A 15,101-nucleotide genomic window follows, 5' to 3' on the forward strand; every position below is an offset into this window, starting at 1 on the left:
CTTTTCCTTTTTATTTTCCTTTCCCTTCCCTTCCTTTCCTTTCATCTTCCTTTCCATTTTTATCTTCCTTTCCTTTCCTTTCCTTTCCTTTCTTTTCCTTTCTTTCCACTTTTTATTTTCCTTTCCCTTCCCTTCCTTCCATCTTCCTTTCCTTTTTTATTTTCCTTTCCTTTCTTTTCCTTTATCTTCCTTTCTTTCCACTTTTTATTTTCCTTTCCTTTCCTTTCCTTTCCTTTCCTTTCCTTTCCTTTCCTTTCCTTTCCTTTCCTTTCCTTTCCTTTCCTTTCCTTCCCTTCCCTTCCCTTCCTTTCATCTTCCTTTCCCTTTTTATTTGCCTTTCCTTTCTTTTCCTTTATCTTCCTTTCCTTTCTTTTCCTTTATCTTCCTTTCTTTTCCCTTTTTATTTTCCTTTCACCTTCCTTTCCCTTTTTATCTTCCTTTCCTTTCATCTTCCTTTTCTTTCCCTTTTTATCTTCCTTTCCTTTCCTTTCCTTTCCTTTCCTTTCCTTTCCTTTCCTTTCCTTTCCTTTCCTTTCCTTAATTTACATGCTGCCCATCTTGCTAACAAGGCTATTTATGAACATTATAAAAAAAGAGATGCCAAACGTATTAAAACATTACATAAACCAGAATTAAGTAAACTTTGTAATGTTCCTGGAGTGTCCTCTTTCTAAACGGGGTCACCAGAAGCTCACAAGTGGTGTGTTTTAGAATACAGAATAACTCAATAACAGAACAACAGAATAACATAATAAATGACAGAGTTGGTAGGGACCCTGGAGGTCTTCTAGTCCAGCCCCCTGCTCTAACAGGAGGCCTTATATCATGTCAGACAAAGAGATGTCCACTGTCTTCTTAAAATTCCAGAGACCCCCCCATCCCAAAAGGGATTGGGTTCATTGGGCCAAGGGGGCTGGATGGACTGATGTTGCAGGAGAGAAGAGACATCCCACCCCCGCAATTTTTAAGGTTCCCCTTTGAAGGGCTGGGAGCAGGCAGGGAATCCTGTTCAAATTAAGCCAACTGAGAAAAAGAAGAGAGATCACCCACCCCAGTCCTACAATTTTTGCAATTTTTCCCTTCCTTGCTTTGCTCTGGATTTCCTGGAATGCTATAGCAGGATTAAAAAAAAAGAAGGGAAAAGGTCTTCAGAAGTCCAGCATGATTTTTGAAGGGCTCCATAGACACGTCCACCAAGTTTCCTTGGCAACTTCCTGGAAGGAGTTTCCCACGGATGGTTTTTTTTGATGGGGCAAATTTAGTCTTGGGTCTCAGACCCCCTGCCCTAAATATTAATTACGACCTGTCCCTGCTTAGCATCATCCAGTTCAGTGATTGTCAACCTTGGAGATTTTAAGACCGGTGGACTTCAACTCCCAGAATTCCCCAGCCAGAAGACCGGTGGACTTCAACTCCCAGAATTCCCCAGCCAGAAGACCAGTAGACTTCAACTCCCAGAATTCCCAGCCAGAAGACTGGTGGACTTCAACTCCCAGAATTCCCCAGCCAGAAGACCGGTGGACTTCAACTCCCAGAATTCCCCAGCCAGAAGACCGGTGGACTTCAACTCCCAGAATTCCTCAGCCAGAAGACCGGTGGACTTCAACTCCCAGAATTCCCCAGCCAGAAGACCGGTGGACTTCAACTCCCAGAATTTCTCAGCCAGAAGACCGGTAGACTTCAACTCCCAGAATTCCTCAGCCAGAAGACCGGTGGACTTCAACTCCCAGAATTCCCCAGCCAGAAGACCGGTGGACTTCAACTCCCAGAATTCCCCAGCCAGAAGACCGGTGGACTTCAACTCCCAGAATTCCCAGCCAGAAGACTGGTGGACTTCAACTCCCAGAATTCTTCAGCCAGAAAACTGGTGGACTTCAAATCCCAGAGTTCCCCAGCCAGAAAACTGGTGGACTTCAAATCCCAGAGTTCCCCAGCCAGAAGACTGGTGGACTTCAACTCCCAGAATTCCCCAGCCAGAAGACTGGTGGACTTCAACTCCCAGAACTCTGGGAGTTGAAGTCCACCTGTATTAAAGTCTCCAAAGTTGACAAGAATTGACGTAGTCAATCAAAATTCACTTGAGCTCAGTTTGTCATCTGCTCATCACACCAATCCCCACTTTTCCTGGGCATTAAGAGAAACAGCTGTTTTTTTTCCCAGGGTGATTTTTTCAATTTCCCAGCCATGACATTTCCTGGTGGTCTCCCATCCGATCCCATCCCTCCTCCCTGTTGCATGTCCATGCCCAGACCCCATCAATCCATGCATGAAATAATTCCCACATTTCTTATATGTACCCATTTCATGTATTCACAACTATGTATACACTTATACTTATTATCTTGTAAACAATTCGCAAATCAAATAAATAAATAAATAAACAAATAAACAAATAAATAAATAAATAAACACGTTCCCAAGGCAACATTCCTGACCTCCCCATGACTGCAACCCAAATCTGTGTGTGTGTGTGTGAAGAAACGGGTGAGGAAGGATTGTTTCTGAGCATGTATAAAATCTACCCTCCTGTAGAGAAAGGCCAGCAAATTCCAGGAATGAAAGGGAAGGCGGGATTTCTCTAATTGAGTTTGTTGAAAGACAAATAAACAGGATGGGTTTCCACAACAGCCGAAAATAACCCAGCAGAAAAAAAAATGTTATTTTGTGCTCATGCGGAAGGACAAAATGTTTGTTTTTCCTCCAAAGAGATGATTCTCCAGAGGATTAGAAGCCTTCTCTGTTTGGTTAACCCAAGACCCCTAACCTTTCTCCTCCCACCTCTCAGATTAGACAAAGGTTCAAACTCTTTTTTTATATATATAGTTTATTTATACATTGTCAATTAACATACTTATGTGCTTTGTGAACAGTGTAATGTCTGGGTCAACTGCTTACATAATTATCTATATATATAAAAGCGAAAGACCACTCATGCATCCTCACAAAATCTCCAGAACCATAAAGCCTATAAACTTGCAATTTGGCACGTATGTTCCTCTTGGCTTCTGATGAGAAACTTTCTAACAGTGAGGACAATTCACCAGTGGAACAGCTTCCCACCAGAAGTTGTAGGGGCTCCATTACTCGAGGTTCTCAAGAAGAGTTTGGACAACCATTTGGCTGAGATGGGATAGGGTCTCCTGCTTGAAGAGGGGGTTGGATTAGAAGACCTCCAAGGCCCCTTCCAACTCTGATATTTCTATTCTATTCTATTCTATTCTATTCTATTCTATTCTATTCTATTCTATTCCATTCCATTCCATTCCATTCCATTCCATTCCATTCCATTCCATATTTTCTTTTCTATTCTATTCTATTCTATTCCATTCCATTCCATTCCATTCCATTCCATTCCATTCCATTCCATATTTTCTATTCTATTCTATTCTATTCTATTCTGTTCTATTCTATTCTATTCTATTCCATTCCATTCCATTCCATTCCATTCCATTCCATTCCATTCCATTCTATTCCATTCCATATTTTCTATTCTATTCTATTCTATTCTATTCTATTCTATTCTATTCTATTCTATTCTATTCTATTCTATTCTATTCTATTCTATTCCATTCCATTCCATTCCATTCCATTCCATTCCATATTTTCTATCCTATCCTATTCCATTCTATTCTATTCCATTCCAGTCCTGTACTACTCTACTCTACTCTACTCTACTCTACTCTACTCTACTCTACTCTACTCTGATACAGATTAACAGAGTTGGAAGGGACCTTATAGGTCATGTAGTCCAACCCCCTGCTTAAGCAGGAGACCCTACACCATTTCTGACAGATGACAGTCGGTCTCTTTTTGAAAGCCTCCAGGGATGAAGCTCCCACAACATCTGAAGGCAACTTCTGTTCCCTGGGTTGGTTGTTTTCACTGTCAGAAAGTTTCTCCTTATTTCCAGGTTGAATCTCTCCTTGTTCAGTTTCCATCCTTCATTGTCTGGCCTTCGGGTGCTTTGGAGAATAGCTTGACCCCCTTTCTCCTCTCTGTGGCAGCCCCTCAAATATTGGAAGACTGCTATCCTGTCTCCCCTGGTCCTTCTCTTCACTATTTCTTCACTTCTCTCTTCACTTATCCTATCCTATTTCTATTTCTAAGTTTCAGAGAAAATAAACAGCTGTGGGCAGAGTGAGTCCTTGTAAATCAATGTCTCCTTGGAGTGTTGCAGCTTTTCCCTTCAAATATAATTTACAATTGCACAATGCTTAGGAAGGATCACAGACAGGAAAACGTGGGTTGGGTGAAGATATTGAGATATTGAGCAATTTCCCCAGGCCACTGCAAAGTCAAGCGAGTGGGAGAGGAAGGACACGAAGAAACAGAGTTATTTTTGTAATCACTCTCTCTTGCACCACCTTTATTCTAGTAGTCCCTGGATTTATTTATGTATTGATTCATCGAATTTATACGGCGCCCATATAGAGTGCCTCTGGGTGGCTTACAGTGCAATTAAATAGAACTATAAAACACAATTATTGATATAAATATCAGTTAAAATTACAGGAATTAAGTAGAGAAAAGATGTAATTAGGCTTACAATGCAATTAAATGGGAATATAAAACACAATTGAAATATAAAAGCCAGTTGAAATGATAGGAATTAAATAGAGAAAATGAGAAATTAGGCATATAATGCAACCCAAGAGATGTATAAAACACAATTATAAATATAAAGATCAGTGAAAAATACAGGAATCAAATAGAGAAAAGGGGTAATTAGGCTTACAACACAATTAAATAGGACTAGAAAATACAATGATAAATATTAAAATAAAGTTAAAATTACAGGAGTGAGATAAAACGGGTAATTAGGCTTACAGTGCAATTATGTGGGAATATAAAACCCCATGATAAATATAAAAAAATCAATTAAAATTACAGGAAATCAAATAGAGATGATGAAGATGTTACCCATTCAGTCGTGTCCGATTCTTGGCGATTCATACTTACTTACTTACAGATTAAGACTTGGAAAGGACTTTGTAGGTCATCTAGTACAACCCATCGCCCAAGCAGGGGACCCTACACCATTCTCTGGGTGGTCTCACCACCTCTTCCGACCATCTCTGAGTTGTTCTAAGCTCTGGCTGGGGTCAGCTTTGAGGTTCCCCAGCCACCGTGTTCTTTGGTTTTAAATAGGGAAAAAGTGGTAATTAGGCTAATGGATTAAGAGGAGACAAACATGAGGCTGCCACATTTTTGTCCCTGGGGAATTTGGGAGGGGGGGATTTCATAGAGAGATGGATGATTAGACTCAACAACATTCTTCTCAAAAGTCAAGGACAAATTACCCTGCACCTGGAGAGGAGTGTCTAAGCAGGACTCTTCAAACTTGACAGCTTTAAGATTGTGGAGTTCAACTCCCAGAATTCCTCCTCCAGCCATGTTAGCTCAGGAATTCTGGGATTGAAGTCCACAAGTCTTAAACTTGCCAAGTTTGAAGATCCTTGTGATAGATGATGGATGGATGGATGGGATGGATGGATGGGGAGACGATAGATAGACAGATAGGTGATAGATCGGGGTCCCCAAACTTGGCAGCTTTAAGACTTGTGGACTTCAACTCCCAGAATTTCCTCCTCCAGTCATGTTAGCTCAGGAATTCTGGGAGTTGAAGTCCACAAGTCTTTAACTTGCCAAGTTTGAAGACCCTTGGACTAGAGAAATGTCTCCAGTTGGGACGATGGTTGTTTGGACCGTGTGATGGACTGGTGGGTGCAGGGGATGGGTTTTCCCAGATGTGCCAATAGGACCTTCTTCAATAAATTCTTACTTGGATGAACTTTGTTTCTGAGTGCTGAATGAGAATGGGGAGTTTCATTGGAAGGCTGACACCTTGGCTATCTCCTTCCACAGCCAGCCCCTGGTTGACGTCACTCAGAAGCCCAACAGCACCCACTTGGACCAATATCTCTATCGTTTCCGGACCACCAACCTCAATCAGATGGTTCAGGCGGCCTTGAAGATGAAGCACGAAGACTCTGACCTTCAGATGGTTTTGGATCAGGCTGAAGATTGGCTCTCTCGATTAAAATCCATGGTGGAGGAGGTAGATGTAGTTATCAACATGCAAAAGGGGATTGAGCTCTTCCGTCTCTTCTGAACCACTGAGCCATTTTTTTATGTCTAGGGAACGACCAAAGGGGTCCCTATTTTTCTACTTGCATTTTTTACATGTTTTCGAACTGCTAGGTTGGCAGAAGCTGGGACAAGTAACAGGAGCTCGCTCCGTTACGCGGTGCTAGGGATTCGAACCGCCAAAATGCCAACATTTTGATCGACAAGCTCAGCGTCTTAGCCACTGAGCCACTGCATCCCACTATGTATGTACAGATAGTGCTAAAACCTCACAATCTTGTGGGATCACATTATTAGTTGTCCAAGGCCAGATTCAGCCTGTGGGTCACAGGTTGGACACACCTGTTGTAAATTCATGTTGAATTCCATTTATTCACTACAGCCCACACACAGCTTTGTGAACCCGCTTGCTGTCCTCTGAAGTTTTAGCCACCCTCCCAGCTGTGGGTCACCTGCACCTTGAGGAGTGGTCCTTCAACCTCCCCATCCAAGTCATGGATAAGACCAACACAAGGTCCAAGAGAGGCCCCATGGCCCTCCCCTCCATCCTTCCTTCCAAACCGGGGTGGAGAACATTTGGTAGCACTCCTCGTGTGTTGCCATGCAGCCAACCGAGAGTCCAATCAAGTGTGGCACCATCTAACCCAGGAAGTCAGCAACCCGCGGCTCTGGAGCCACATGTGGCTCTTTCATCCCTCTGCTGCACCTCTAAATATGTGTCACAACTGCCAATGTGTGTGACACCTTCCAGCATGTGATTTATTGAGCTTTTCGACTCCCGGTAGGCCAACCCTGAGTAAATCCAAGAAAAGAAAAGTTTCAGAAGAAAACAGAAGGTTTAATTCAACTACATATGCTGGTTTTGTGGCCACTCAGGAAATAGACAGGCACGGGAAAAGTTTTGTGGCTCCCGATGTTTTCTTTTCTGTGGGAAACAGGTTCCAATGGCTCTTTGAGTGTTTAAGGTTGCCGATCCTTGGTCTAACCCAACTTTTACCATTTTATGAAGGAGATTCTTTCGACTAAGGTTTTTAGTGAGGCCCGGATCTACTCTGTTCTTTGATCTACCCAGCTCACAGGTAGGGTTCCTCTGGCCAAAGAGGACCTTTTCCTAAAGTCTGTTAACCCTTTTCCTTGCCAGCCCCAGAACAGCCTCCCGGATGTCGTGATCTGGATGCTCCAAGGTGACCGGCGGGTGGCTTACGCCCGCCTGCCTGCCCGAGAAGTCCTGTTCTCCCGCAACGGAGCCAGCTGCTGTGGCAAAAACTGTGGAAGGCTCCAGACCATATTCTTAAAAGTAAGTTTCCTCAGGGCTGGGTGGGATTTGGACTTTTTGACCGGGGTGGGTGGGGAGGATACATGGGATAAAATGGTCAGGAGTACTTTCAAGTCAAGCAACACCTCTTCTTTGGGGAGCTGTGGTCTTCAAACAGTTCTGGGCAAATGATTTGGGGCAATCTAAACGCAAAGCACTGAATGGAGTCACGAGACTGTTCTTGGCTTGTTTGATATTGATTGATTGATTGATTGATTGATTAATTCATTCATTCATCCATTTGCTGCCCTCTTACTCTCTTAGGTTATGGTTGCCCTGATGAGTGCTCCTGGCACCAGCATGGTATATATAAGTGGAACTCTATAAAAATGCAAGATCTTTAGGCCCAATTCAACCGCCCAAAATTTCAATTCTCCCATTCCTCCCACTGCCCTGAAATGACCTCCTGGTGATAGTCCTTTCAGCCTGTCCTATTGACTTAGTTGGTTTGATCGCCTGAAAGAAGAATTAGAATCAGAATCAGAGCTGGGAGGGAGGTCATCTAGTCCAACCCCCTATTCAAGCAGGAGACCCTATAGCATTTCTGACAAATGACTGTCCAACTTCTTAAAAACCTCCAGCGTTGGAGCAGCCACAACTTCTGGTGGCAAGTTGTTCCACGGGTTAATTGTTCTCACCATTACGCAGTTTCTCCTTAGTTCCCGGTTGCTTCTCTCTTTGATCTGTTTCCATCGATTGTTCCTTCTCCTGCCTTCTGGTGCTTTGGAGAAGAAGCGAAGGGCTGCCTTCGGAAGCCCTGCCAGGCTGCTGACCACCCGTAGCTCTGAGCCTTCTTCCTTTGCCCCACCCTAGTGTCCGCAGGAAGAGGTCCCAGGTCCCAGGATCCCAGCTCAGATCCGGGTCCGGCTGTGGCTGGGACTAGCAGTGGACGAGAAGGAGTTCAACCAGACGGCCGAAGGGAGGCTGTCTGTCTTTGCTGAAACGGTGAGCCAGATCTGATCTTCTCTAATGGGGTTGGATGGGGAACTGGATTGCTGGTTCTGCAATTCAAGTGGGGAAGAGTGGATACCCCTTTGCATTGGAACCTGAACTGGGCAGAGACCTTTCCATTCAGGACTGGAAAAGGGCTTGAATATTAATTTCCTGTTGCTCTGACTCTACTTTATGCTTCTATCCTGGAGAGAGAAAGTACTTCTTCTTCTTCTTCTTCTTCTTCTTCTTCTTCTTCTTCTTCTTCTTCTTCTTCTTCTTCTTCTTCTTCTTCTTCTTCTTCTTCTTCTTCTTCTTCTTCTTCTTCTTCTTCTTCTCCTCTTCCTCCTCTCCTCCTCTCCTTCTCCTTCTTCTTCCTCCTCCTCCTCTTCCTCCTCCTCCTCCTCCTCCTCCTCCTCCCTCCTTCTCTCCTCTTCTTCTTCTTCTTCTTCTTCTTCTTCTTCTTCTTCTTCTTCTTCTTCTTCTTCTTTCTTCTTCTTCTTCTTCTTCTTCTTTTCTCTTCTTTCTTTCTTCTTCTCCTCTTCTTCTTCTTCTTCTTCTTCTTCTTCTTCTTCTTCTTCTTCTCCTCCTCCTTCTCCTCCTCCTCCTCCTCCTCCTCCTCCTCCTCCTCCTCCTCCTCCTCCCTCCTCCCTCCTCCTCCTCCTCTTCTTCTTCTCTTCTTCTTCTTTCTTCTTCTCTTCTTCTTCTTCTTCTTCTTCTTCTTCTTCTTCTTCTTCTTCTTCTTCTTCTTCTTCTTCTTTTCTCCTCCTCCTCCTCCTCTTCCTCCTCCTCCCCTTCCCCTTCCTCCTCCCCTCTTGTTCTTCTTCTTGTTGTTGTTGTTCTACTTCTCCTCCTCCTCCTCCTCCTCCTCTTCTCTTCCTCCTCCTCCTCCTCCTCCTTTTCTTTCCCCTTCCTCCTCCTCCTCCTCCTCCTCTTGTTCTTGTTGTTGTTCTCCTCCTCCTCTCCTCCTCCTCTTTCTCCCTCTCTCTCTCCCTCCTCCTCTCCCTCCTCCTCCATCAAGGTAGATATAAAGTTGTAGTTCTTGCTCTTCTGGTGGCCTCAACCATTGTTAATTAATATTGTTCATCTTTCCATTGCACTGAATAGAATTCCACCCAGCAAGGTTTCCTTTTAGCTTGGCAGAGTCCAAAAAGTCCATTGCTCACCTCTAGGGTCCTGTCAGGGGCAAGAAACCAAGAACAACATACGGATCTATCCAGAGTACTTTCTTTACTGGTGCCTGCCTACAGACAGGGATCTTGCCAGACTAAAGCACAATCTACATAACCAGTAGATGTGCCGTGTGAAGCGAGGAGAGTCCGTGCCTGGCTCTCTTCTTGCATACCAAGGACTCCGGGCTGATTTGCCTCTTAGTTCCTGGGGAACCCCCCACCCCAACCTTCTTGTGAGTTTGCAGCAGGTGCCTTTTGGGAGGGTTGGCTTTGCCCATTTGCTCATCCCCGATTTCTCTCTTTCTCATCCTTTTGGGTCCTAGTATGAAAACCAAACGAAGCTGGCATTGGTAGGGAACTGGGGCACGACGGGTCTCACCTACCCCAAATACTCGGACATCACCGCCAAGATCAAGCTACCCAAGGACAGTTTCAAGCCTTCCACCGGTTGGGCGTGGGCTGGAGATTGGTTCGTCAGCCCCGAGAAGACGTGAGTGGCGGACGGCGGGAGGTTGAGGTCTCCGGGGTCTCTTCCCTTTCCTTGGGCCACCCTGGGTTTAGTTCTTCTCATTCAGGAGAGCAGCCTTCCATCGTCCACCCACCCTACCTCCCCAGATCACCCCATGAGGCTGCCTTGAGGCATGATCTCATGAAGGAACCTGGTGGGCCCTGGCCACATGGAGATGGACACAAAGGAGCCAGACCCAAAGGTGGTTTTCCAAAAGGTTGCTGGACTTTCTTGTCCACCCCCCCACCGAAAACATTTTGCTTCTCATCCAAGAAGCGTCTTTGGTTCTGACTGACTGGAGGGGAATGGAAGGATTTATATTCTTTTGCAGTCACCTGGATGTCAACACTCTGAAGTTGGGTTGTGAGCTCCCTGAGAGTAATTGAGGCCACTTGAGGGTTCATCCCCATCCTCAGAGTCACCTGAATCAGAGCAGGGGTGGGAATTCTACCTGGTTGGGACCGGTTCAGATGTTAAATTTACATTTGGTTCGCCAAACCGGTAGTTGAACCGGCCGGCTGGCCCCTCCCACACCGCCCCTCCTAGAAATCTCCACGCAGCCCGTTTTGGATGTCCAGGGTCTGCGCAGAAGCTCTGGTAGGTTGAAAAACACAGGCCTCCCAGAAGTCCAGAAATGGGCCTATTTCCAACTTCCGGAGGGCCTCTGGAACCCAGGGGAGGCTGTTTTTGCCCTCCCAGAGGCCTGAGGGGAGCCTCTGGACCCCGGGGAAGGCAAAAAAACGGCTCTCCCGGAAGTTCCAGTGAGCCTCGGTCACCTAGCAACCGGGCAGAGAACCGGTTGCTGGGATTTTTTTTTAAAATTTTTAAAAATACATTATTAAGTACAAAAGATTAAAGCATACAAATATACAAGAGTAAAAAATAAGAAGTCATACAAATAAACATCCCCACACATTCTATAGTAAGACAAATCATATTTCTCTCTAATGCATTTGATAGTGATTTAAATATCTCATAAAAGGTATTAAATGGCAGTTACTTCTTATCCCTTGTAAATTAATTGTTATCTATACTATATAATACTTAATAGTCTATTATTATTATTATTATTGGATTATAACTATGTATTTTTATAGATAACTCCTTTATAGAACTTAATCAAAGAGAAAGAGGGATAAAACTAGTATTTTACAAATTCCTATCCTTTAGTATATATATATAATAATATGTTTCATAGGTTCATTATTTCCCCTTATTTTATGCATTCTCTTTTTTACGGTCTATCCAATCATACCATTTATCCTAAATCAAATAGTATTCAGAGCCATCTTTCCCTTTTAATTGCAGCGTAAGCCTCTCCATTTTGGCGCATTCATAAATTTTCCGAATAATAAAGTGTATAGGCGGTAAGTTGGGTATTTTCCAATATTGTGCCAGGAAGATTCGTGCCACTGTTAATATATGAATAATCAAGTACCTTACTTTGAGGGAATAGTCCCCTTTAATTATACCCAGGAGGTACAATTCAGGTTTCCACTCCAATCCGCCTTGGATAATTTCCTCTGTCCATATTTTAATCCTATTTTTGAATCCCACCCCTGAATCAAAGTGCAGATGGGCATGGAGCTGTAAGAGAGTTCAGGAGTCTGTCTGTATTAGAAAAACAAAGGCCCATCTTTTGAAGGCAGCAAAGTCCACATTCTGGCCAGAGAGGACCGCTGGCTTGAAAGATGGGACAAAGAGGCCATTTGGGTTAAAACTGAACAGCCCTATCTCAGTAGTGAGGGAAGGATATTACAGATTTACAGAGTTGGAAGGGACCTTGTACGCCATCTAGTCCAAAGCACCTGAAGGGAGGACAAGAAGCAACGGATGGAAACTAATCAAGGAGAGAAGCAACTTAGAACTAAGGAGAAATTTCCTGACAGTTAGAACAATTAATCAGTGGAACTACTTGCCTCCAGAAGTTGTGAATGCTCCAACACTGGACGTTTTTAAGAAGAGGTTGAATAACCATTTGTCTGAAGTGGTGGTAGGGTTTCCTGCCTAGGCAGGGGGTTGGACTAGAAGACCTCCAAGGTCCTTTCCAACTTTGTTATTCTATTCTATGTCAAATCCATTTGAGAACTTTGAGAAGTCTTAAATGTTGTGTGGCTGTAGAGCAGAGGTCTCCAAACTTGACAACTTTAAGACTTGTGGACTTCTCCAGCATAGCTGGCTGGAATCCACAAGTCTTAAAGTTGCCAAGTATGGGGACCCCTGCTGTAGAGCCTCATGAGTGGTTGCAACTCATCTAGTTACTTAAAGAGTTTCTGTTTGCATCATCGAGGTCATCGTATCACCATCGTCACCGTCATGGTTTGTAGAAGAAACATCTTTCAAGAACAAAGATGAGGATGAAAGATGGGTCTGCTTTGAATTTTCAGAAATATAAGGGACACAAATACATCTGCTCGAATTGGCTTCCCAAGGAAGACTGAGGAAGGCAACGGTGACAAGGATGTCCTCATCCCAAGGCAAAGGGCTCCTGTTTAATAATGGTTTTTTCTAGGGCGAGGGGAAAAAAGGTTAAAAGGAGTCAGGGTCATGTCCTCTCCCCCTTCTTATCCAATTCAGGCTGCTGCATGATGTGGACGCTGGTCACACAAGCTTTGTGGAGGAAGTGTTTGAGAACCAAGTCCGGCTTCCTGGAGGCCAGTGGATCCATATGGCTGAAGCCTACACAGATGTGGTGAGTGGGGACCTCCTTGGCTGTAATGAGGGTGGGATGGAGGAGGGAATTTCCTTTGAATGGATCATGGGAGTTCCTTCTTCTCAGCTTTATTCTGACTTATAAAGGGGAATATTTGTAGCTCAAATATTGAAATCAGTTGAAATCAGGGGTCCTTGCTGCTCTCTGGGCTTGCTTGTTTTCTTGCAGATGTTTCATCACCCAACTAGGTAACATCATCAGGGTGCGAGAAGGGGGAGAGATGTGTGGAGAGGAGGAGGGGGAGGAGGAGCAGGAGCAGGAGGAGGAAGAGGAGGAGAGGAGGAGGAGGAGGAGGATTGTAGGGTTCTTGGTGCTCTCTGAGCTTGGTGGTTTTCTTGCAGACGTTTCATGACCCAACTAGGGAATATCATCAAGGCTAGAAGGGAGAGGGATTTTTGTTGAGGAGGAGAGGGGAGGAGGAAGAGGAGGAAGAGGAGGAGGATGATAGGGAGGAGCAAGTGGAGGAGCAGGAAGAGGAGGACGATGACGACTATGGGGCCTCTCTGAGCTTGGTACTTTTCTTGCAGACATTTCATTACCCAAGCTAGGTAATATTACTGCTAGTTGTTAGTCTACTAGCTAGCTAGCGAACCTCTAGACTAGCTACTAGCACTGATGCTGCTGCCTAGTTTGGTTAAGAAAATGTCTGCAAGAAAACCACCAAGCTCAGAGAGCCCCCAAGGGCCCCTTCATTTCTTCTGACTGCGTGAGAGAAGAGCGAGGTAGACTTCATTGGATTCTCTCCTCTTTTTTTTCCAGAATGGGGAGAAGATTTTGCCCAAGGAAGAAATTGAGTGTCCTCTGGGGTGGAAGTGGGAAGATGTGGAGTGGGACATCGATCTCAATCGGGCGGTAGATGAGAAAGGTACAGTATTTGCTTTCTTTTGGGGATGGATGGAAAAACAGTTGGGCAGAGAAAACGTTCCTTGCCAAGTTTCCCTTGTCTCCGGAGCAGTGGTGGTGTGCTACCGGTTCGAACCGGTAGTAAAAAAAAACCCTCCAATGATCAGCTGAGAGAAGAAATAAGAGAAAAGCGCTGTGATGACCCAGGGTGGGATACAAAACAAACACAGTCACAGAAAACAGGTGAAGCCCCTTTTATTCCTTCACTTTGCTTCCAAGCTCCAAATATCCTTGACTGGAGACAAAAAACTCCCACACAAACAGTTACAAGAAGGAGGAAAAAAGACTTCAGAGAGTAATTAGGACTGCAGAAAAAACAATTACTCGCAACCTGCCTTCCATGGAGGATCTGTATACTGTATGAGTCAAAAAGAGGGCTGTGAAAATATCTACAGACCCCTCACATCCTGGACATAAACTGTTTCAACTCCCACCCTCAGAATGATGCTATAGGACACTGCACATCAGAACAACTAGACACAAGGACAGGTTTTTCCCGAACACCATCACTCTGCTAAACAAATAATTCCCTCAACACTGTCCAACTATTTACAAAGTCTGCACTACTATTACTATTAATCTTCTCATCACTCCTTACCACCCCTCCCCTCCCACTTGTGACTGTAACCTTGTCGCTTGTATCCTTACAATTTATATTGACTGTTTCCTAGTATAATTTGATTCCTTATTGTACCCTATGACTATTAAGTCATAGGGTACAAAAGTGTGGTGCCTGATGATTCTTGACTCTTGACGAATGTATCTTTTCTTTTATGTACACTGAGAGCATTTGCACCAAGACAAATGTCTTGTGTGTCCAATCACACTTGGCCAATAAAGAATTCTATTCTATTCTATCATACTCTCCAATGAAGGATTTTCGAGGGTGGAGGATCCGGTAGCCTTGCTACAATCTTTGTAAGATAAGCATGGAATGTACTTCTGGTTTTAAACTGCTGTAATGCTCCTCCAGATTCCACCCCCCACCCCCTCTTGTTTATGGCAACTCAAAAACTGAGTTGATATTCACATCCTATCAGGGTCTGAATTACAGGGTCTCGTTTCTCTGAAGCAGCTGCAGATCTGCAGGGCTTCCAATTTCAGAATTCCTCAGCCCTTTCCATGGAAAGGAGTAGAAGTTCAACACGGGTTCCCCCCTGGCTTAAATGCAAAAGGAGAACCCTTCCGTTTAACATCCCAAGCTTTTCTGTCTCCTCTCCAAGGCTGGGAATATGGCATCACCATCCCTCCAGACCACAAACCGAAGTCTTGGGTGCCGGCAGAGAAGATGTATCACACTAACCGGCGTAGGCGTTGGGTGAGGCTCCGCAGAAGAGACCTGGCTCAAATGGAAGCCTTGAAAAAGGTAGGCGCCAGGTGGGCACAAAGGCACACCAAGACAACGCTGGACCAGAGCCACGTCCCATGCAATATCATAGAGAGGGAAGGGACCTTGGAGGTCTTCTGGCCCAA

At 44.5% G+C, this 15,101-nt stretch overlaps 1 protein-coding gene across 1 annotated transcript in view; it reads left to right on the plus strand.

Moving 5' to 3' along the window:
- The window catches only part of DYSF (dysferlin), a 178,004-nt gene that overhangs the window by 60,903 nt on the left and 102,000 nt on the right, over nt 1-15,101 (plus strand). The window contains 7 exon segments of the mRNA XM_087965743.1: nt 5,866-6,058; nt 7,229-7,384; nt 8,216-8,347; nt 9,828-9,994; nt 12,590-12,704; nt 13,485-13,590; nt 14,852-14,994. Coding sequence (XP_087821869.1) covers nt 5,866-6,058; nt 7,229-7,384; nt 8,216-8,347; nt 9,828-9,994; nt 12,590-12,704; nt 13,485-13,590; nt 14,852-14,994 — 1,012 coding nt within the window.

This window comes from Notechis scutatus, chromosome 4, assembly GCF_049901735.1.
Source record: "Notechis scutatus isolate UNSWTSFEM ecotype Mainland chromosome 4, rNotScu1.2, whole genome shotgun sequence".
Taxonomy (NCBI): domain Eukaryota; kingdom Metazoa; phylum Chordata; class Lepidosauria; order Squamata; family Elapidae; genus Notechis; species Notechis scutatus.